At 49.6% G+C, this 23,460-nt stretch overlaps 1 protein-coding gene across 1 annotated transcript in view; it reads right to left on the reverse strand.

Moving 5' to 3' along the window:
* ABTB2 (ankyrin repeat and BTB domain containing 2) overlaps positions 1-23,460 on the reverse strand; it is a 212,861-nt gene that overhangs the window by 42,949 nt on the left and 146,452 nt on the right. The window contains exons 2-3 of the mRNA XM_003919975.4: positions 11,991-12,137; positions 5,549-5,762 (exon numbers count right to left, since the gene is read on the reverse strand). Coding sequence (XP_003920024.4) covers positions 5,549-5,762; positions 11,991-12,137 — 361 coding nt within the window. The remainder of the gene's footprint in view (positions 1-5,548; positions 5,763-11,990; positions 12,138-23,460) is intronic.

The following is a 23,460-nucleotide window of genomic DNA, read 5'->3' on the forward strand; positions in this document are numbered from 1 at the left end:
TGCCTCCTGGGTTTAGGCAATTCTCCTGCCTCAGCCTCCCAAGTAGTTGCAACTACCAGCACGTGCCACCACACCCAGCTAATTTTTATATTTTTAGTAGAGATGGAGTTTCACCATGTTGGCCAGGATGATCTCGATCTCCTGACCTTGTGATTCACCCGCCTCGACATCCCAAAGTGCTGAGATTATAGGCGTGAGCCATTATGCCCGGCCCAAAAATTTTTTTAAAAGTTAGCCAGGTGTGGTGGGCATACCTGTGGGCCCGGTTACTTGGGAGGCTGAGGTGGGAGGATTGCTTGAGCCCAGGACGTCAAGGAGGCAGTGAACTGAGACTGTGCCTCCACACTACAGCCTGGGAGACAGAGCGAGACCCTGTTTCCAAGAAAACCCCAAAAGTATGTTAATTCATTGGGTCTTCATGTCTTAGAGGTGATTAGGAGCCTTGAAGAGGTTAAATGACTGGCTGAAGGTTATAAAAAATGGCAAGGTAGATCTCAAATATACACCTTTGAATAGCAGTGCCTTCCTCAGATGGGGCTATTCCGGCTGGCTAAGAAGCCACAATACCAGATGTTTCTAGCCCGACCCCAAATCAGAACTCTGGGAAGGGCTGGACACTCCTCCTGTTTTCGTGTCCTGGACACACCAGCAGGCTCCAAGCCTCCTTTTTTTTTTTTTTTTTTTTTTAATGGGGTTTCACCATGATGGCCAGGCTGGTCTTGAACTCCTGACCTCAGGTGATCCACCCACCTCAGCCTCCCAAAGTGTTAGATTACAGGTGTGAGCCACTGCGCCCGGCCGCTCCAAGCCTTCTGAGTGTGCCTCTCTCCACAGAGGTGGAGATGTGCCACGCGGGCTGGGGAAGAGGAGGCAAGGGGCCAGGATATGAGGCACACGGACCGCTCTGTGGACCAGTGGCCCTCTGCCATTCCTACTCTCCCTGCCTGACCACCCCTCAAAGGTCTGGCTTTGGCATCTGTGCTGCTGTTCTCAGTAGATGCCTGGGGGAGCCCAAGCCTCCAGCAACCCAGGTTCTGATGCGGAGCCACGGTCCCCTCCTGTCGACCTCAGGCCCTCTGCACCTCTGCCTGCATGGCTTCCTCTGGCTCCTCTGCTTGATGACGCTGCCTTTCAGCAATTCACTGGCAAGCTGGTGGGCCTCCTGCCTGCCTACGTGTCTGTGTAGTCTTTATCCCTACCGCCCCAGACCTCTCATTCCCCAGGAGGGTGATGGCTGAGGAGGTATCTCCTCTGCCAAAGATTCTGTTCCAGCTAGCCCATCTCTCTGCCCCCAGGCACAACCAGCCAGGGCCACGTCTAACCAGATGGTTGTCCATTCTCCTCCAGACCTCAGAGGAAGGAGGCTCCCGATCTCCCTGGGCAACCTGGATCCCTGACAGGAGACTCTTTCACTTTCTGAGCTTGATCTCGGGTGATGACACACCCTGCAGGGCAGCAGCTGTGACTAATTCTGTGTTTTCCACTCTGCCTTGTGCCTGGCTGGTGCCTGGGATGCAAAGCTGCCAGCAAGAAAGGCACCCTGGGAGCGTGTGGGACGGCTCTGCTGCAGAGCTTTCCCAGGATAGCGAGGGGCGGGGCTGGAATGGCCCCAGAGAAGGTGGCCCCAAGGGCCGGGGCTCACCCAGCATGCCTCAGAGCTGCAGGATCAGATCTCAGCAGCCAGCTGGGAAAGCCACAGCCTGGCACCCAGAAAGGTAAGGGGCATGTGAGAGAGACCTTGGGTTTGAATCCTGGCCTTGCCACTTATCTCTGGGTATCCCTCGGCCTCCCGTCTTCACTTGTAAAATGGAGGTAGTGATAGCATCCAACTTGCTGATGTGCTTTGGGCAAAGAAGTAGGTAGAAATGGGCTTTAAAGGAAGGGCGTATGTGATCTCACTTTGTCCTACTGGATAGAATTACTTAGCCCCATTTCACAGGTGAGGAGCTTGAGGCATGGAAGCGCCCTCTGTGGCTCTGAGCCCAGGCTTCTGCCCCAAAGTCTGAACTGTTTCTTGATGCACCAGGCTCACTGCAGCAGTGGATGAAAGCAGGTTGGAGGCTTCATCATTCCCTGCAAAGCTGCCTGCTCGCCATGCTGAGTTCCTGCTGCTTCTGCCACTCCCTCTTCCCATCATCGTCTCTCCTCCCAAAACCAGAGCAGAGAGCTCTGGGGAGAAGGGCCCTTACAGAAAGATATGAATGGAATGCCACAGTGAACTCCATACACAAGAGATGGACACACATCCCTTCCCTTAGTCGGCATGGGCGTGGTCAGACACAGCCCCTAATGGAAGGAATCAGGGTACCTTTCTTCAAAGCAGAAATATGAGTACAGACTTGAGTGGTGCCATCAATGGTGTCCTGCTGCAAAACCCATGTCACCAAACTGAGTTCCTTCTCCCATGTGTGCAAGGCAGTAGACTAGGAGGTCACTTAATCCCAAACAAACCCAGAGAGCCACCAATCCCCACCCAGATGGCCTCTACAGCCAGACAACCACGGCCACACTGAAATCAGGGGCTCTGTCCAATTCTAGCTGGGTGAACACAGTCTCCCATACTTCTAGGCGGGGCAGAGGATGGAGCTTCAAGGGGACGAAGTGTAGAGAGAGGCAGAGATGGAAAGACAGGTGTACATCCCCACACTCACAAAAGCAAAGCTCTCTTACTCTGGAACCCTAGCAAACTCCAGCTGCTTTTCCCATCAGGAGAGGTTTTTCCCCAGAGCTCTGGCGAGGGTATCATGGTGCTTGGGCCTTGATGCGACACTGGCGCAACCCAGCCTGCCATAATGCTGTGAGCTCAGTGCTCCCAGGAGGGATCCCCACAGCCTCTAGGGCCTTCCCTGTGAGAGTGAGCCAGAGGGCAGCAGGTCTGCTCAGCTGCCAGGCTGTTGGCTCCCCAAGTATTTTTAGGGTGTCTTCCTTTTGTGTCAAAACCTAAAAATTTTAGATGCTTTTTTTTTTTTTCTAATGGGGTTCCAATTTCCCATGTGTCTGCTATTCATTTGAAATGATTCATGGAAAAAGATCTTTGCTACCAATTTATTTGTGCTACAGATAGTGTGGTTTTTAAATAAACGGCAATCTAAACACATGCACGTGTGTCTGTTACCATGCAAGCTCAGCTGCTATAACCACATAGGGCCACACAACTCAGATCAGGAAGAAACCGTGATGCTGTGTGTTAGAGTACTGGGGGCTGGGGGCTGGGACCCTCCTGGGGGAAAGCCACAGGACACGACGCAGATGCCCAAGGAGGCTGAGGAAAGTGCCAACAGAGGAACGCCTGCCCCCAGGCCTACAGCCATGACAGTCTGAGGGCCCAGCAGCCAGGACAACCGGCCTGAAGAAGACTCCTGTCCTCTTCTCCAGTCACCTTTGTGTGGGTGACCCGGCCTCAGCCCGGCACCTTACCAAATAGCAAGCAAGCCTCCTGCCTCCTCCTTCCCAAACGTCTTCCCTGCCCTTTCTCCCTCCCAGCCCACTCCTTCAACCACAACACTTCCCCACAAAGCAGGAACAGCTGGGGCTTAGGGCCTGTGCTCTGGCCCCAGCTCACACCAAAAGCATCTTTGAGGATGCCCCGGCTCCACCTCCAGTCTTCTTGCTGTGTCAGGCCCGGGGTGGCCCTCCTCAGACTTGCATTTGCCTGCCAGCTCTCAGAGAAATAAAACAATGATGACATAATAAGGATACTAGCACTGATAACAGCAATGGTAGCACTTACTAGGCTCCTACGAGGTGAGTGCTGGGCCACCACTGTTTTACATTCCTCTTAGTGACAGGAGGTACAGTGTAGTGGTTATGAGGGGCACAGCTGTGTGGTGGGGCCAGTTAGTCTCTCCGTGCCTCCACTTACTCATCTGTAAAATGGGGCTCTGAAGAGCACCTCTTTCCTGATAGTATATGAATTAAGTGAGCATCCACCCGCAAAGTGCTTAGCACAGTGTCAAGCACATAGTAAATACTTAGTAAATCCGCCTTAGTGCCTTTGTTTTCTGGGGCACTGAGAAAGCAGACCTGGCTGTGGAGCCAGCTGTGGATTGCAGAGCTGATGAGACTCAATGCCCCACAAAGACAGCAGGCAGTTAGGTAGGGCACTGCAGAGCCTCCAGAACTTCCAGTGTGGAGGTCTCAGATTGTCTTCCCGGTAGGGTGCCGAGTCCCGTGGGCTCTGCCTCTCCTGGGCCTCACTGTGTAGTGAAGTGTGTGCAGACAAGCCTTCCCAAACCAAGTGCAAGCCTTTCCCACTTCCTGGACCCTCAAACTCACAACTCTTGAGCCCACGAACAAACCTTACCTTAAGTGGCCATGCAGTGGCCTCCATGTGAGGTTCATGCCAGTACATACGAGGTTGTGGACAAGTTATAAAAAAGCACATTTTTGCCCAGCGCAGTGGTTCACACCTGTAATCCCAGCACTTTAGGAGGCCAAGGCAGGCTGATCACCTGAGTATGGGAGTTCAAGACCAGTCTGACTAACATGGCGAAACCCCATCTCTACTAAAAATACAAAATTAGCCGGGCATGGTGGCAGGTGCCTGTCATCTCAGCTATTTGGGAGGCTGAGGCAGGAGAATCGCTTGAACCTGGGAGGTGGAGGTTGTGGTGAACCGAGATCGCACCATTGCACTCCAGCCTGGGCAACAAGAGCAAAACTCCATCTTAGAAACAAAACAAAACACAAAACCAAAACAAAACACAAAACCAAAAACCAACCAAACAAAAAATAATAAAAAAGCATATTTTCCAGGCAGAAAATGTCAAAAAAGCAGCCCTCTGAGAAGACCAATTAGAAAAGGTATCCTGTCCTCAGGCTGACACGGCTCCCTGTGCATCCCCTACTCATGCCCCTCACTGGGTTCTGTTGTGCAGTACACAACCTACACATCTGTTCTTTGTAGCGCTGCCTCCAGCTAGGAAAGTGTTGGGACCCTCTAGTGAAAGTACCTGACTAGGAGCCCACAGGCTTGGGTCCAGGGGCTATTCAACTCCTAACCTGCTGGAGATCAGACAGCTGCCAGGGCCATGATGGTCTCTGTAATGGATAGGGCAAAACACGCCCAAGACCCCTAATAACAAAGATGGCAGCAGTGGTCATTTCATCACTTTTGAATGGGATAACCCCAGGAAAAGAGGTGACAGCTACCACTGGCCAAGGGCCAGTTACCACCCAGCCCCCATCCTACATGCTTTTTCTCAGAACACTAACATTCCTAAGTGTGTGTGGCTATCACATTTTATAACAAGGCAGCTGAATTTCAGAGAGCCCAGTGAGCACGTGCCAGACTGGGCACGAGGCCAAAGCCCATGTTCTGAGCCTCAGTGGTTCCACGGTGCATCAGCTTAGGGTATAGAAAAAAAAAAAAGTCCCGCTGCACACCAGTGCAGGCCTTCATCCGTCGGAATTCCTGGCCGCCTCCTCACAGGCACAGAGCACAGCTCCAGAGCCCCTTTCTCACCCTGTCAGTCAGGCATCAGTCAGTCGGTCAATGCATATTTGGGAGCACGTCTCACCAGGTGCTCAGCCCAAGGAAGATCCCTACCGTTCATTGTTCAGGGTCATTCTCGGGGGGTCCAGGTTGGGGTTCTCCATGGACTCCATCTGTGGACATCGCAGGAAGTAGTAGAGCGTGTGGAGGGCGTCGGGGGACCAAGTGATGGGCTGTGGCGGCTGGCGGGCCTGGCGGGCAGGGCTGGCACCCGGGCAAAGGGGGTGGCGCCCCTGCATGTGGTGCATGGCACGGGAGACCAAGTCACCTGGTGGGGGGAGGGGGCATGGAGGGCAGAGGGGAGGAAGAGGAAAAAAAGAAGACAAAGTCTGAGTTCACAGCCCGTATTCTTCCAAGGATGCTCCTGGCTGAAGCTCCCTAGCCTTAGCGCGTAATTACTGTTTACCCTGCAGCTAACAGGCGGGCGGAGGTGGAAGCTGTCACCTAGATGCACAATAGCAATTTCGTTTCCCTTTCATTTCCCTCTGGCTGAATTAAATACTTGGCAGGGCCTGTCTCCTCCAGAACTTAGGCTAATGTGGTTTCTTTTTCGACATCCCCACTCTCTCCACCACCCCCATGGGCCTCTCCCCAGATCTCTGACCGAGGGAATCTCTCTGGGTCTCTTTTCCCAGCCTCTACCAGCCAGAGCCAGGCTCTGTGGCAATTCTCCCCTGCACTGTCTTGTGCAAAACTCAGACTATTTCAGCAGAGAAGGTCCCTCTGTCTCAGCACCAATTACAATCACCATCACCACCATCATCACCTGCTGAGGACTCATTATGTGCAAAGTATGCAGTTCCCTAGAAATATGATTTAACTTAATCCTGACAGTGCTAGGGGTAAGTATTATTCCCATTTTACAGATAAAGAGCTTGAAGTTTATGGCCGGGCACAGTGGCTCATGCCTCTAATCCCAGAACTTTGGAAGGCTGAGGCAGGCAGCTCATGTGAGGTCAGGAGTTCAAGACCAGCCTGGCCAACATGGTGAAACCCCGTCCCTACTAAAAATACAAAAAATAGCTGGGCATGATGGCACTAGCTTGTACTCCCAGCTACTCAGGAGACTGAGGCAGGGGAGTCGCTTTAACTGGGGAAGCGGAGGTGGCAGTGAGCTGAGATTGTGCCACTGCACTCCAGTCTGGGTGACAGAGTGAGACATCGTCTCAAAAAAAAAAAAAAAGGACTTGAGGCTTATCTGATAAACAAACATTTCCTGACCCCATGCACTCATTCTGGTCACCGATGCCTCAGAGCCCACATATTAAGTTAACTAATCATGGCTGTGTGGCTAGAAAACGGAAGAGTCTAGACTTGAATTCAGGTCTGTTCGACTCCAAAATCCATGGACTTCACTGTGAACTATAGGCTGCAGCCTGCTCTGCTGGAGCCTGTGGGATCCCCATGTCCTGTGTTGTGTCTCTACCCAACTCAAGTCTTTTCAATGTCTCACCAGCCCCAGACAGGAAATGCCTATCATTGTGTGAGGCCACAATGCTGAGGAAGGATGAGCTGAAGCAGCCCCAGAACCTGCAGGCACCTCCGCTCCAAGAACAGCAGCTCCTTCCCACTCTCATGGGCCTGAGCTCTCAGGGAGGCTCCCTGGGGGTCAGCTTCAGCCCCATCCCTGGTGATTCCTTACAGAGAAAGAGAAGTCCCCCCTTACATAGTGATCAGAGCCTCAGTTTCCTCATCTGTAAAGTGAAAATGGTAGTATCTACCCCACCGATTCTGAGGGCTCAAAGAAATAATAAATGGAAAGCACTTTACATTATGCTTGGCATAGAGTCAGTACTTGGTAGGGCTGAACTTAGATTTAACTTACAATTAATGTCCTGTTATTATTACTCCTTTATCCTACAGGCTGCCTCCTGTGGACTCTTCCTTCCAGGCCCACTGCCTGCCATCAAACTCTGCCCCACATTTCCCAGGACAGGAGGAGTCTGTGCCCTGAAATGCCAGATCCCAACCCTGCCCTTAGGCTTCATGGGTGGCAGAAACTGGCATCACAACCATCAGCCAACCTACCTCACAGCAGCCAGTTATACAGCTAGGTTGGCTGCTAATAAGTTGAAACCTGGCTCCCATTTCTCCAGGTCTAAATGTCATAACTTTTGGCAGAATCACAGGACCACAAGGAGGAGAAATCAAAGAGTCTGTGATAGCATCAAAGAGAAATCTTGTTGAAATATCATTTCCAAGGCTCGACAAGGTAGAAGGCATCATCCTTAATTATTTTTATTGTTATTTCATTGTTATCGGTGGAGAACCCTTTGGCAGCATACTTCCTGCTGCATGTAGATAAGAAAATCAAGGAAGAAATGGAATCTCCCTTCCAAACTGAGGGAGATAACCCAAAAGTTCAGAAAAACCATGAAGACAGCTGGAGGTGGACATCGCCCACTGCTTCCATTCAAGCCCTGCTGTGGCCAGTTTCTCTCAAACACCAGAAAGACAGAGGCCTGCAGAGAACTCTGACTGTGACGTCTAAAAACTTAATGCTGTGTGGCAACCCATTTATGGGTAAAAAAAGTAGCTTGCTTTGAACATTCTCCCAGGGTGATTTTTGCCTCCTGCCACTTTGTATTTTCTAGGCTTCATGATAGACGTGAAAAGATAGACAAAATGTCACTTAACTTTTTCAGCCACCCCTGTAAGACCTTTCTACTCTACAGACAAGGAAACCAGCTTACAGGAGTTAAATGATCCATCCCAGTTCCACAACTAGATAACTAGTAATCAATCAGCCAGGATTCAAACCTGGGGTCCTGCTTCCCAAATGCATGCTCTTGGCCATTGCATGGCTGCTACTAAAAGTGTGATCTGTGAATGGGGACAGGTCCACACATTACTGGTTTGTAGCACGTTAATTTCAGAAGAATGAATTTTTTAAAACTTACATAGCAATTGGACAGTAATTTTATGTCTAGCTAATGTAATAATAATTTTAAAGATTGGGCTTGCATTTCACATGTCTTATTTCCCTTTTCTAGACATTCATTTTGATTGTACATTATAAAGGTTTCATTCTGCAGCAGAGTAGGGGAAATAAAATCTCTGATCCTTTACCATAGCTAGTGTGAGAAGTCGTGATCCAGGCTGGGCTGGGCTCTTGGTTTAAGCATGGTGGCAATCAGAGCTTCTTCTGAAACTTCCCTGTACTTGAGAATCAGTGGATCCTACACTCAATGAAACCTTAGTCTGTAGCCCAGAAACACCCACCAGGCAAGGAAAAACAAGTCCTCCCTCCTTGTTAACCATGAAAGACTTGATTAGAGGTGCTAGGTTTCACTCTGGTCCTTCCACCCCTCATTATGAGCCATCAAATAAAAACAGCAGGAGAGAGTCTGGAATTCAGCACCGGATTCAATATAAGGCCTTGAGCATCTGGCTCCCTTCAAAAAGAATTGTTTTGTTTTGTTTCTTTTGTATCCTCTCCCTTTAAAATTTTTGTGGGTACAGAGGGACAGAGCAAAGGCACAAATCCCAAAACTCCCTGTGAAGCTGGACCTCATACAAGAGTGAAACTTCTCACCCTACCTGGCAGGCTGGTGTTGGCGAGGTGCAGGGAGTTAATGCATGTCAACCTGGGGTACACGCTGAGGTCCAAGGGGCTCAGTGCCAAGTATCACTGGCCTCATTAAGTTCTTTAGTCTCAGGGAGAAAAACTGCAATATCTGCCTCCACCTCCGTCTCCTCCCTCCTCCACAGCGGGTTAGCAAAAACCCTGGTTTCAGAGGGAGGGACAGGGCAACGTGGCATGTGACACAGCCTGTTCTCTGGTCTGTAAAAAGATGCTATGAGGGGGCTTCTTCCCTTGGCCCTGAGGAGTGGCTGGGCCAGAATGTGGACCAATCCTAGGTGAGTTTTAGGAGAAAACGTTTGGTGGGACAGACCTCATTATTCCTAACACATGCATACTCACAGGCATGCACGTGTGCACGCGCGAGCACACATGCACTCACGCACACACACATGCGCACACGCACATGCACGCTGCACCTCAGGTACTGTTCTTTGTACCAGGTACTGTTCTAAGCAATGAGGACACAGCCATGGAAAAGGGAGATCAAGTCTCCAATCTCATGAAGCTGACTCTTCTAGTCAGAGGAGAGAGATGACAAATTATTCCTAAGTAAATGCAGAATACATGTCATGTGGTGATCAGTGCTTTAATGAAATCAAAGTCACAAAAGGGAAGACAGTGGAATGAGGGCGTGGTGTTCACGGAAAGCCTGAATGAGAAGGTGCCATTTGGGCAGAGGCTTGAAAGTGTGACGGACCAATGTATTTGGGTATCGGGGGAAAGTGTTGTAGGCAGAAGGAAAACCAGTGCAAAGGCTCTGGAGTGGGAGGGTCCCTAGCCAGGAGGCCAGGTGGCTGAAGTGTAATCCACAGAGAAAAGATGAAGTGATGAGGTCAGATCACATACGGATCCTGGGCTAGAGTGAGGATTTTGGATTTTACTGAGTGAATCAGGAAGCCACTGTGGGGTGATAGAGGGGGTAGATATTGAGCAGATAAGTGACAAAACTCAATTTAAGTTTTAAGTGGGCAGCTTGGGGCTGGGTGTGGTAGCTCATGCCTGTAATCCTAGCACTTTGGGAGGCCAAAGCAGGGTGCTCGCTTGAGGTCAGGAGTTCGAGAATAGCCTGGCAAACATGGTGAAACCTCGTCTCTATTAACAATACAAAAATTAGCTGGGCATGGTGGTGCACACCTGTAATCTCAGCTACTAGGGAGGTTGAGGCAGGAGAATCTCTTGAACCCAGAGGCAGAGGTTGCAGTGAGCCAAGATCGTGCCACCACACTCCAGCCTGGGTGACAGAGTGAGGTTCCATCTCAAATAAAACAAAACAAAAAATGGTCAGCCTGGGCTCGGTTGGTAGCAGTGGGGGTGGTGAAAGGGGCAAACTGAAACTCAGGATCGTTTTAGGTGGTAGAGCCCACAGGTCTTGGCCCCTTGGCCAGTGGTAAAGGTGGAAAGATGTCAAGCCCTTCCCAGGGGGAGGCCTCTGAATGCTCCTCCCTTAGGCTGGCCTGGGGCTGTAACGAGGATAGGGCTGCCATGAGAAGAGGCAAAGGATCAGCCCCTGATCTTGACCTCAGCTGTCCCACGGAGCTAATGGCTGGACTGCTCATTTTATCCAGGAAGCCCACAGCCCTAGACATGTCCAGAGTCAAGCCCCCGGCTCTGATCCATGTGACTCGGAGAAGAAAATCACTTTTCTTTTCTAAGCCTCAGTTCTCTCATCGGGATATACCTTGCTGAGTTGCTCTGAGGAACAAATGAGACAAAGTGAATATGGTGCTTCACAATGGTGCCTCGCACACAGAAGGTGCTCACTTAATGTTCAAGTGTAAAGTAAAACCAAAGTGCTCTCCAGTGGACTGAGGGCTGTGTCCTCGAGGCAGGAGAACTCACCAAACCACGACTGTGCTAGGCCCTGAGACAGTCCATTGTCCAGGAGACACTTCTCAGGGGTGGAAATGGAGCCGTACACCAGAGCCCACTTCCTGTGGGGTCCCTCAGGGGACAGGGGACCCAGGCGACAACATCCTGACCCTGCCTGCTTTCATGTCACCAGGAGACAGGGAGTCAGAAATCCTGCTTTCTCTCCCACCCCTATGGCGGCTCTGCTCTGTGACCTTGAACCAGGCACCTTCATTTCCCGTCCGGAGAGGGGGCAGAATAATGCAGGGAAGGAGGAAGCCACATCCTGAAGAAACAGAGGCTTGCCGTTTATTGCTCAGGGGTCAGAAGACTCAAGGGAATCACGATGGGGAAGGCAGGAGCAGAGGGAAACTCAGCGTGTGCCCGTGCTGTGTGCTGTGGCCCCTGCACTTGGTGGGCTCAACAGAGCAAGGGGGAATGAAGGCAGCAAGGTATGTAGCTCGATTTCCCAAATAAAATGGGTCATGAGAGGGGGAGCTCAGGAGCCAGCAGGGATTTCACCCCTCCTAACACCCTGGAAGCAGCTGTCAATGGTAAAGAGCCACATCAAGATCCAGATGTGTGCCTCAGAGCCCCGAGTCCTGGGAGCTGCCACCCAGCCACACCTGCCTTCAGCCAGAGGAACACTGTTATCTTCCTTTTTCTACACTGAGGCTTTGGGGGTGCTTTTTACTGAAGGAGCACCAGTTGTGAATTCAGAGCCTGTGGGGCCAGGCAGGTGAAATAAGTGAAACTGGCCGCCTGGGTGAAACCCAGGTCTCTGGCAAAATGGGGAACACACGCCGCCCACTTCACTGCTACCTAGCTCCTGTGGATCACTGCTGTGCCGGAATGGGGTGCCATGTCGCTAGATCATCTGGTTTTTCAAGAGAAACCAAAAATCCAGATTTGTGTATTTGCAACCTCTTGATCTTCAAGGAAGGCAAGGCACTCGGAGGAGGAGGAGGCCAGAGCCTAGAGGGCGAGCTCTCCCTGCCTTCCCCCCACCCTGGGGCCTCGCTGTCATGCTGCCATCTAGCTAGACACTGAGGCCACACTTACTCAGCTCTGAGATGCTGCCCACGCAGGTGGCCAGGAGGGACTGCTCCAGGGTCCGGAGCTCCAGTTGGGCATAGGCGTCGGCTCGCTCGTCATGGCCCAGGGACCCGCCATTGTAGGGGCTGAAGTACGCAGGGAGGGAGAGGACACCTGTGGGAAAGAAGGCACACAGGTCACACTTAGGAAGGAGGGGAAGCTTGGTGGGCCCCAGCCTGCTGTGGGCAGGGCTGAGCCCTGCTCCCCTGCTCTTGAGAGCGGTTCAGTAGGCAAAATCTCTTTGAGCCTTGAGGACTTGGGAACTTTGACTGTGGATGACGGTGCTACAGGGACCAGAATGAGAAATAGCTCACTTCTAGCTGTGGTTTTAAGCACGTGGAGGCCGGGCGTGGTGGCTCAGGCCCGTAATCCCTGCACTTTAGGAGGCTGAGGTAGGTGGATCACCAGCCTCAGGAGTTTGAGACCAGCCTGACCAACATGGAGAAACCCAGTCTCTAATAAAAATACAAAATTAGCTAGGCATGGTGGCGCATGCCTGTAATCCCAGCTGCTCGGGAAGCTGAGGCAGGAGAATTGCTTGAACCCGAGAGGCAGAGGTTGCAGTAAGATGAGATTGTGCCATTGCACTCCAGCCTGGGCAACAAGGGCAAAACTCTGTCTCAAAAAAAAAAAAAAAGAAAAAGCACATGGAGACCATCCTTTCTTGGAAGTGCCCAAGAAACTGGCCTGCTTGGGCTCCTGGATCATACAAGCATTCATTCATTCACTCACTTGCTGAATGTTTACAGAGTGCCTGACTCAGCACACGTGTTGTGCTACACACAGGGTTCTGGGGTGACAAAGAGACTGGCTTTGTTTTCATACAGCTCAGGGATGCCCGAGTCAGATGTAAATGCCCATCTTGCTTTCCTGAAGGGCAGTGCCACCCTGAGTCCTGTCTTTTCCCCATGCTGGGAACAACCATTCGAAAGGGATAGTGCCTTCCCCACTCCAAGAAGGGGACGTGTCCTAGCCATGGGCCAAGTCCAATTAATGTTTTTCATTAACACTTCAACAGCAGCAGAGCAGAACTGTCAGAATCAATCCCAGAGGGTGACAGCCTGTAAATTTCTGCAACTCCCTATGCGGCTTCTTAGAAAGCACCAGAAAAGCAAAATCAGACTGGTTTAAATACATGTTGGCTCTTAAGAGCATGTGGCCACAGAGATTGTAGTTGTAGTCAGAACCTAGGTACGGATTCCCAACTTTCGGTAACCACTGTTTCTTTAATGGACACATCTTTTTCCAACACTTAGTCACAACCATTATTTTTTTCCTTTTTTAAAGAAACCCACAGGAATTTAATCACTTTTGGAGAAATTCTCTGAAAACTGCTTGAGATAACTGGAGAGTCCTGGGATGTGGCCATGTCTGGGTTTGAATCCCCCAAACATGTGTGTTGTAACAAGGACAATAGCAGCAACAGGTACAGCAGGCAGGGCTTCGGAGCAGAATGCTGGAGTTTGTAATTCCGGCTGCCGCTTAACCAGTGGTGTGATCTTGGTCAGGTTACTTAGACTCTGCATCGGTTCATCATCTGTTAACTAGTGATAACTAGAGTGCCTAGCTCATAGGGTTGCCGTGAGGACGAAGTGAGTAACTGGAGGTCAGTGCTTGGAGCAACGCCTGGCTCAGAGTACCTGCTCTATCAAGTGCTGTTGCTATTATTTTTACTTTGTGCTGGGAACATAGGCCTTATTTACATAATCTCATTTATTCTTTCAACAACCCTATATAAGGCCAGGTGTGGTGGCTAACACCTGTACTCCCAACACTTTGGGAGGCCAAGGTGGGCAAATCTCTTAAGGTCAGGAGTTTGAGATCAGCCTGGCCAACATGGTGAAACCATCTCTCTACTAAAAATGCTAAAATTAGCCAGGTGTGGTGGCAGGCACCTGTAATCCCAGCTACTCGGGAGGCTGAGGCAGGAGAATCGCTTGAACCCAGGAGGCAGAGGTTGCAGTGAGCTGAGATTGCACCACTGCTCTCCAGCCTGGATGACAAAGACAGTGTCTCAAACAAACAAACAAACAAACAAAACCCTAAGAGATAGGTACTACTGGCTCCATTTGAGATATTGGGTGACTGACATTCAGAGACTTTGAATAACTTGCTCAGGTAAGCGGTAGAGCTAGGATTCACACGTGGGATAGACGGGCTCTACAAGGTATATACTTAACTCCTCTGTGAGCTCACAGTCCAATGAACACACCACCAAAGCTCACTCGTGGCTGTCCCTATGTGCGGCTGGTGCCTGTGACAACATGGCTGTATTATTACTGCCCGTTTCACACGTGGACACCCCCATGCTGAACGCCATGTGTTTCTCTTTCTTGAGCAAACATGCACAGTCGTCTTCCTCCAGCCCAGGGCCTTAGTGCATTCTCTGGCCATTCTGTAGGTTCAGCTGATGGTCAATCTTGCCCTCACAGCTCCACCTTCGCCTGACCCAGGCCTTCCCACTCTCCTCCAAGCTGATGTGGTGGAGCCCCCTCTCCATTTGTCTCTGCCTCTCCTGGACGGCAGCGACCCCTCTCATCACATCCAGCACTGACTTAGCTAAGCACCGCTTCAAAGCCCTTCCTCCAAGCTTTGTTTCTGTTGGAGGAGGGGGAAGCGTTCATGACTGGGCTCTGCCCCGTAACCCCCTAGCAGGGCCCCAGTCCATAAAGCAGAAACTCTCTCTGGCAGCTGAGTAACCAAACACATTGGGAAGAGCTGGCTGTAAGCATTAAAACAAGTAAAACAAAAGGGAAAACCACCCCAACTACAAGCTGAAACCCACGACAGCCCGAACGGCTGGGAGAGCCCCACTGCAGGCCAGACTCCTCCTCCTTTCTCCATTATTAATCTACAGAAACAACACTGGAGACATGTGGATCAAATTTACAGAGCTTAGGACAAGGGAATAGGAAATTCAGCTGATTTGTCAAAGGATTCCCAGAGAGAAATATTATGTCAGTGGAGCTGGTAACAGGAGCTGGCAGCTCCATTAATAATAGTTCCCATTTCGCCAGTCGTCACCCACCCAAAGAGGCCTTCACTTAATACCGTGGCAAAAGTAATTAGAAACCTATTATTAATAATAGTTATTGATAGCACCACAGCTTTTGCCTAGTACCTTTTGCTTTTAAATGACTTTTTACATCGAGTAATTTGTTCTTCCAGCAAGGGAGGTAGGGTGGTCATGATCAGTAGCAACCACAACTGACTTTTATTGAAGGCTTACTATGTGCCAGGCATTTACATGTATTATCTCATTTAACACCCCAGAACTGCAAGAGGTACATTCCTACCCATCTTACAGCTGAGAAAACTGAGGCCTGAAAAGGCACAGTGGCTTGCCCAAGGTCTCTGAGAGTCTGAAATGGAACGGGGACTAGAGTTTCAATCTCTTCATTCTCAAGCTGCTGAAATAAATGACATTCTAACTTTGCTCATTTTGTCCTTTCGCAAGCTAAGCAGTGCCTAGGATACTGGAGAGGAAAGGGGTTCTGTTTGGGCCTGAGGTTTAAGAGGAGGAAATTCAAAATAAGACCCAGAAATAGGACTTTCCCTTTCATGGGTCTCCAGGAATCTCCTGCCAAGGGTCCCTGGAGGCCTCCCATGAAACTCTACAGACAAAAAGCTGTCTGACTCCCTCTGATCTTTGCAGAATGCAGTTCCACAGCTTGTCTTCCAAATCTGCTCCATAAGAAAGTCCTCTCTACGTAAATTCTAAATTCAGTCTCCCATAGCAGCTCATTCCTCAGCAGTTCTCATCAGAGATGGAAAATATTTTCTTTACATTCTCTTAACACCTCGATGTCTTCCTTTTCACATACAAATTCCCAGCTCTAGGATAATGGGCCCAGGGTAAGATCATTCTAGGGAAAAGTGGTCTTTAAAAAAAAAAAAAAAGAAGAAGAAGGAAAGGGCATCTATTTTTTTCCATTCAGTAAAATCCTTAGGAAAAATTCTTCCTTTCAGTCATGATGGAGAAGAAAGCATGCGGGGCCATTTCCCTCTTTCCCTTTATTAGAGGGAGTAGGGGCAACTGCTTTGAAACCCTGTAAAAGCCACAGACAGACCGGCTCGCACCGCCCCGTGCTGTGACTGTGAGTGAGTTGCAGAGTGTGAAGCAGTGAGTATGATCCAGTTACCCTTCACCTCCCGCCTCTAAAACAGCAGCATTTCTGTTCAGTGTGCCACTCAAATGTGCTGCAGACTGTCCTGAAGCTGGATGTTTCTCAATCTCTACACAGAACCCTAATCCTCCATCGCTCAACTTTTCTCATTCTGGTTGCCCAACCCTTGAACCTCAGACTCATTATCTTGTTCCCCAAAGCCTCCACCTTCTCTTCCACCGCCTCTCTCTGCGTACAGCACTGTGACCACCCCGCAGCCCAAGGAGAGACCTGTCAGTCACTCTTACTGGTTCTCTCCCTTCTCAGGCACTTCCCATCAACCACCAAGCCTTGCTGTGTTTACCACCAACATATCTCAAAAATCCTTCACTGCCACCACCCCAGTCAGGGACCATCTTCCCCTGCCCGCTACCCTGGACCTGTGGCAGCCTCCTCACCCATCCCCGTCCTCCAGGCGTGCCCCACCCCTTACTCTGGTCACCTTGCTCTGGCTTTGTTCTCTTCAGTAACTCCCCATCAGCTTCATGAAGAAGTCCAAACTCCTTTGCACATCTAACTATTCTTTAAGAATCGTTAACATCCTGGCCAGGCGTGGTGGCTCATGTCTGTAATCCCAGGACTTTGGGAGGCTAAGACACATGAATCACTTGAGGCCAGGAGTTTGAGACCACCATGGTGAAACCCCATCTCTACTGAAAACACAAAAATTAGCCAGGTGTGGTGGTGCATGCCTGTAATCCCAGCTACTCGGGAGGCTGAGGTAAAGGAGGATTGCTTGAACCTGGAGGTTGCACTGAGCAAAGATCATACCACTGCACTCCAGCCTACAGAGCAAGACAGTGTCTCAAAAAAAAAAAAAAAAAAAACTAGATAACATCCTTCTCTGCTTTTTGAAATTGAAGGAGAAAAGTAAGTCTGCCAGTAAACTGGAAAATTTCCCAGCACCTCCCAGCGTATCAGCAGAGTTAGGCACCCTGTGCTCACTTGACCCTCACTTCTCTAAGCTGCTCTTTAGTCTGCTCTGCTCTATTCCAGAGGGGTTGGGGTAGGAGTAAGGGTAGGGGTGAGGATAGGGTGGGGGTGGGGGAGGAGCAATGGTAGGGTATGGGTTGGGGGAGCGGTGGGACTCTGGAGGACAGCAGCCTGCTTCTTTCCTACGTGATTCTTCACCAGGGCCCAGAGAGGGTGCCACTGAGTTAGAAGAGAAACCCAGTTCTCAGAAGACTGGGAAGCTGCCTTCTTGCCAATTGCCAACCAGGAAGTGAGCTGAGTTTCAGCTTGCAGAGGCGCTGTCTCTTCCAGGCTGGCAGAAGCTGGTGGACTGCACTTTGGGACGACAAGCCAGACTTCCAAAGGGTTTTTAGAAGCAGGGCTTAGCCTGAAGGCCAAATTGATGGGGGTTTCATTCCCTTCTCCGTAAACTGTGGGGGTGCAGTCAGTGGCTCCTCAAGTCCTTTCAGCACCGGGATTCCAGATTCTGACCCCCATGTGTGCGACAGCACTCAAATGCACCCCTGAAATCCTTTTTACCCCTTTTCATTCCACCATTTAGCTTGTGAATTGTCAACAGTGAGAACACAGAGACCTTGTTATTACTATTTCCTATGGTTTAATTTCCTCCGCAGCTATAACAACACCACCTTCCCCCATAACCACACACACAACTTTAAATGTAAAAAAGATGTCCTTTCTGTGTAAAACTGGATAGCTTTATGGTTGAGCTTTTCTGACCAGGCATCAAAAAGCCGCCGAGACTGTAACGTAACTGTCCTCCAAATTCAACAACCGTTAGCAGCGCCCTTCCCGGACTTGTAAATGTTCTTTCTGGGGCAAGGGACTGTGTGCAGCACCTGCTGCCAGTGGCCCCCGCGGACCACCAGCTACCCGGCTCAGGGAGGCTCATGGCCAAGGCAGCCAAGGCCACCGCCTGTCCCCAGTTTCTTTGAAAGAAGAACCGGGAAGCAGAGGATCACTCCTTTATGGCCCTTGCGAGGAAACTTGGCAGGGCATCTTCTGCCAGCCTTCTTAGGCGCATGGGAAGCTTGGGTGGGGTTCAATCCATAAGCTTCTGAAAATAAAAATTATACTGCCCCACTGAATGGTTTCCAAATAGCCCGCATAAGCCAACTCCTTTTTTTTCTTTTTAAGTGTTTCCATTCTCCGATCTGGAATCTTATATATAGTATATTTAACGCCCAGTTGTTACATATTAGTCATGCCAGAACAAAGTGCAGAAAAGTTGAAGCATGAATAGTTTTCAGGGAGACCCAAAAGGGGTATAAGGATAGTCAATTCTTTCTTCCTGTTGGTTTGTCTTGAGACAGGGTTTTTTACTCTGTCACCAAGGCTGAAGTGCCACGATGGGATCACAGCTCACTACAGCCCCAGTCGTCTGGGCTCAAGCAATCCTCCCATCTCTGCCTCCTGAGTAGCTGGGGCTACAGGTGCACACCACGGTGCCCAGCTAATTTTTGTATTTTTTGTAGAGATGAGGTTTCATCATCTTGACCAGGCTGGTCTAAAGCTACTGGGCTGAAGTGATCTGCCCACCTCAGCTTCCCAAAATGCTGGGATTATAGGTGTGAGCACCATGCCCAGCCAGGACAGTCAGTTCTTTAAAAAAGCCTCCAAACCCTTCACTGGATAGTATTCCACCTGAAATTTTAAGTGCAGAAAGGCTGGGGAGATGGGTGTTGAGACATGAGCAAGATGAAGGAAATAAGAGGCAAAACCTGAAGTGGAATGGGATATGCCCCAGGAACTGTTCAACCACCTATGTAAAGTGATTCATCAAGAATAATCAGGCCAGGTGCGGTGGCTCATGCTGGTAATCCCAGCACTTTAGGAGGCCGAGGCAGGAGGATCACTTGAGTTCGGGAGTTCGAGACCAGCCTGGCCAAACTGGCAAAACCCTATGTCTACTAAAAATACAAAAATCAGTCGGGCATGGTGGTGTGCGTTTATAATCCCAGCTACTCAGGAGGCTGAGGCAGGAGAATTGCTTGAACCCGGGGGGCAGAGGTAACAGTGAGCTGAGATCACGTCACTGCAGTCCAGCCTGGGCAACAGAGCCGGGGTAACAGAGTGGACCCTGTCTCAAAAAAAGGGGGGAAAAAAAGACAGTCAAAAGCTCATCTAATTTTTGGACAAAACCCATCTCAAGACATGGCCATGATACTGTGAGGCCCAAAAGTTCAAGTAGGGAGAAAATGCTGGGAGGCAGGGAGAGATATGGGGGAGTTTGAGAAGCAGGTTCTATTTATTTATTGAGACAGTCTCACTCTATCATTCAGGCTGAAGTGCAGTGGGGCGATCTCAGCTCACTGCAACCTCTTCCTTCTGGGTTCAAGTGATTCTCCTGCCTCAGCCCCCCAAGTAGCTGAGATTACAGGCATGCTTAGCTAATTTTATATCTTTAGTAGAGATGGGGTTTCACCATGTTGGTCAGGCTGGTCTCAAACTCCTGGCCTCAAGTGATCTGCTGGCCTCGGCTTCCCAGAGTGCTGGGATTATAGGCATGAGCCACTGCACCTGGCCAGAGAACAGGTTTTAACCATGGCCAATAATAAACTGACCTGGACCACCATGCATTGAATAGGTCTTCTCTGTCAGGGATTGGATGAATGAGCAATTGAAACCCCAGAAAGACCCTTGCAGTGGAATACTATTACTAACCCCACTTGCCAGAGAGGGACACTGAAGTTTAGATGGGCGGAGTCGCTTGGCCGTGGTCCACAGCTAAAAATGGCAGAGGTGGGATGCAGACTCAGTGTGTCTGACACTGGAGTCCACACTGGCTCAGTCTGGAGCAGGAGAGCACTAGGCTCTCCCCAGGCCAACTCAGGGACAGAACATTTCCTTTAGCACTCACCACCCGTTAAAACTGCACTTTCCTTCTTTTTCTAAGGTCAGGAAATTAAAAGCAATCATGTTCCGGTTAACACCTCTTTCTGGCTAAGTTATCAGAACACCACTGGCAAGAGGTGGTCTTCTGGTGAAGTCAGCCCGGGAGCCCAGGAGCTCACTGTTAAACAGTAAAATAATAACACATACAACTGCCTAAGAAGCTGGTGGCCACAGAAGCCAGGGTGAGATAAAAGGCTGGCGAAGGGTGACATGCTCATGGCCAGCAATCCCAATTTCCCTATAAAAAGAGTGGCACAAAGCAAATCTCACCCTGAACATCAGGCTGGCTTCACTTCCCTTTGGAATCTTTGGGCCTGCTAGGAGTGCACCTGCTGTTGAGTTGGTGTGGGAGCTGCCTCTCTCCCCTCCAGCTGGCTCCTCCAATTCTCAGAGGGCTCCAGAGTGGGAATTTAGATGGACAGAAGAACCACCATAAAACTCAACGGCCCTGGCCAGGCTGGTGGCTCACGCCTGTAATCCCAGCACTTTGGGAAGCTGAGGCAGGTGGATCACTTGAGGTCAGGAGTTTGAGACCAGCCTGTCTAACATGGTGAAACCCCTTCTCTACTAAAAATACAAAAACTGGCTGGGTGCGGTGGCTCACACCTGTAATCCCAGAACTTTAGGAGGCCAACACAGGTGGATCACGAGGTCAGGAATTCAAGACTAGCCTGGCCAAGATGCTGAAACCCCATCTCTACTAAAAATACAAAATTAGCCGGGTATGGTGGCACGCACCTGTAATCCCCGCTACTGGAGAGAGAGGCTTAGCAGGAGAATCACTTGAATCTGGGAGGTGGAAGTTGCAGTGAGCTGAGATCATTCTACTGCACTCCAGCAGCCTGGGCGACAGAGCAAGACTGTCTCAAAAAAAACTTTGGGAGGCCGAGGCGGGCAGATCATCCAAGGTCAGGAGCTCAAGACCAGCCTAGCCAACATGGTGAAACCCCATCTCTACTAAAAATATAAAAATTAGCCAGGCACGGTGGCAGGTGCCTGTAGTCTCAGCTGCTCAGGAGGCTGAGGTAGGAGAATTGCTTGAACCTGGGAGGCAAAGGTTGCAGTGAGCTGAGATCGTTGCCACTGTACTCCAGCCTAGGCAATAGAGCGAGACTCCATCTCAAAAACAAACAAACAAAAAAAACTCAACAGCTCCACAAGTGTGGCAAATCTGGAATCCCCACTGGGAATGCTGGCTCACTGGAATTTTGGTGATTCATCTAAGGTAAATATCAGTTCTGACATAGACCCAGCGGATGCCTATTAGGTGCCTGTAAGAAAAAAAAAAACTAGCAGAGATCCTGCATCGCTGTTTAATTTTTTGAAGCAAAAACCTAATAAAACACCGTCTGTTCACTGCCATTTCTCCTCTTTGCAAAAGAGTGAAAATAAAGCCAGCGTAGCCAAGCAGATCAATTTCAGGAAATTAAACCTAAAGGTGAACCCTGGAAAAACCAGTGCAATAGTCACAACATCGGGCAGTGTGGGGCAGAAAACTAAGATTCGAGCACTGAGCTTTTTCCTGTGGAAAAAGATCTCTGTGTTATTCAGAATGCTTTTTAAGAGATTCTGGGTGGCCTCTCTCCAAAGTATTGATGTAACACATCAAGAACTTGAGTGACCCGGGGGGCACGTGTCCTGGAAGCACAGCCTCTTTGAAAAGAACAGTCTGCCACGTGACCAGGGTCCTTTGTCATACGCTGTCCTTGACCCACAGTGGGTGAGCACACTAATTCCTGTGAGCCAACAACACAGAGCCACTTTTATATTAAGGCAGCACATTCAAAACACACACACACACACACACACACACACACACACACACACACACACAGAGTAAATGGAGAAATTAAGGATGGAGATGAAGCTGGCACAGAATCAGTACCTAGGGTCATAAAAACGCTTTCTGGCCTACTATGCTTTCCAAACTTTTCATAATGAATATGACATACTGTCATAAGAAAAAATGTTTTGAGAAATATGAGAGGGTGGATGAGATGTAATTAAAGGCAGAGGAAGGTGACCAATGTTTCTTCTGAGCAAAGGAACAAACATAATTTGAATTATGGTATAAAATTTGTCACCTGAAATTAAATTTTTAGATAAAGGAAAAAGTAAATGTTAAAAATACCACTTTTTTTGTTTGTCACTACCTTGGTAGAGAACCACTTCATTTTTTTAAAAGTCAGGTTCTCACTCTGTCTCTTAGGCTGGAGTGCAGTGGTGCAATCTCAGCTCAGCACTGCAACCTCTACCTGCTGGGCTCATGTCACCCTCCCACCTCAGCCTCCCAAAGTGCTGGGATTACAGGTGTGAGCCACTGCGCCCAGCCAAAACTACCACTAGTATCTTGTTACCTATAAAGAGCCTAGAATTTAATTCTTCATGGTATACTTTTAGATGATTCTTCTCCTATTATTCTTCATATTTTTAAACAAAATATTACAATCACTGTCAGTTCATGGAGGTTAAAAAAAAAAAAAGGTACATGAAAGGAAAACCTGGTTGTTTTATAGAAATTTTACCAAAAAATGAGGGGGTACTGCTTTTGGAAGAAACTCAAGGAGAACCCATTCTAAATTGCTAACCAGTAGATGAGACACTGTCTGCATGCCTCATTCCAAGTATCTATCAGCTGGCCCCTTTACCTGGCCCCAGGTGGTGGTGACTCAGGCACTGCATCACCAATGGGACTTTCTGTGGCATCTTGCTGATGCTCTGCCTTGTCATGTACCTACTGCTCTGAGCCTGTGTGATCATTCCACAGCGACAGTGGCCAAATCGCCTCTGGTGGGAAAGGCGGCTGGCTGCTGCCAGTGCTGGGCAGGGGGTGAGGGCGGGAGAGGAGGCAAAGCCGGCACGTGGAGTGACAGCTGAGCTGCGTCCTTCCCCTGCTAGGGATCAGTGCTGCCAGGGAGAGAGAGAGGGCAGTGGACGCGGCCTCTCAGTGCCAGCTCAGAGAGGAAGAAAGGGATCAAAAGAGCACAAACACAAGTCACTCCTTGAGAGTTTAACGAAAAGATGCAAACATCACAAGGCCCAGGGCAGATGGCCAAGCTGTTTATTAATAGAACATGAGTATATTCATCAGAGATTTACTGCACTGGAGTCCTGCTTATAAACATAACCTGCTTCATCCGGGCGTGGTGGCTCATGCCTGTAATCCAAGCACTTTGGTGGCCAAGGTGGGCAGATCACCTGAGGTCGGGAGTTCAAGACCAGCCTGGCCAACATGGTGAAACCCCGTCTTGAAAAAAAATAAAAATAAAAAATAAACATAACCTGCTTCTATCAGCTTTTGTTCCAATTCCAAAAGGGATTGACCATTAGACAATTTAAGGGCATGAGTCAGAAAGATGAGATTCAAAACCCAGCTCTGCCACTTACTAGCTGTGTGACTCTGA

Source organism: Saimiri boliviensis, chromosome 6 (assembly GCF_048565385.1).
Source record: "Saimiri boliviensis isolate mSaiBol1 chromosome 6, mSaiBol1.pri, whole genome shotgun sequence".
NCBI lineage: Eukaryota > Metazoa > Chordata > Mammalia > Primates > Cebidae > Saimiri > Saimiri boliviensis.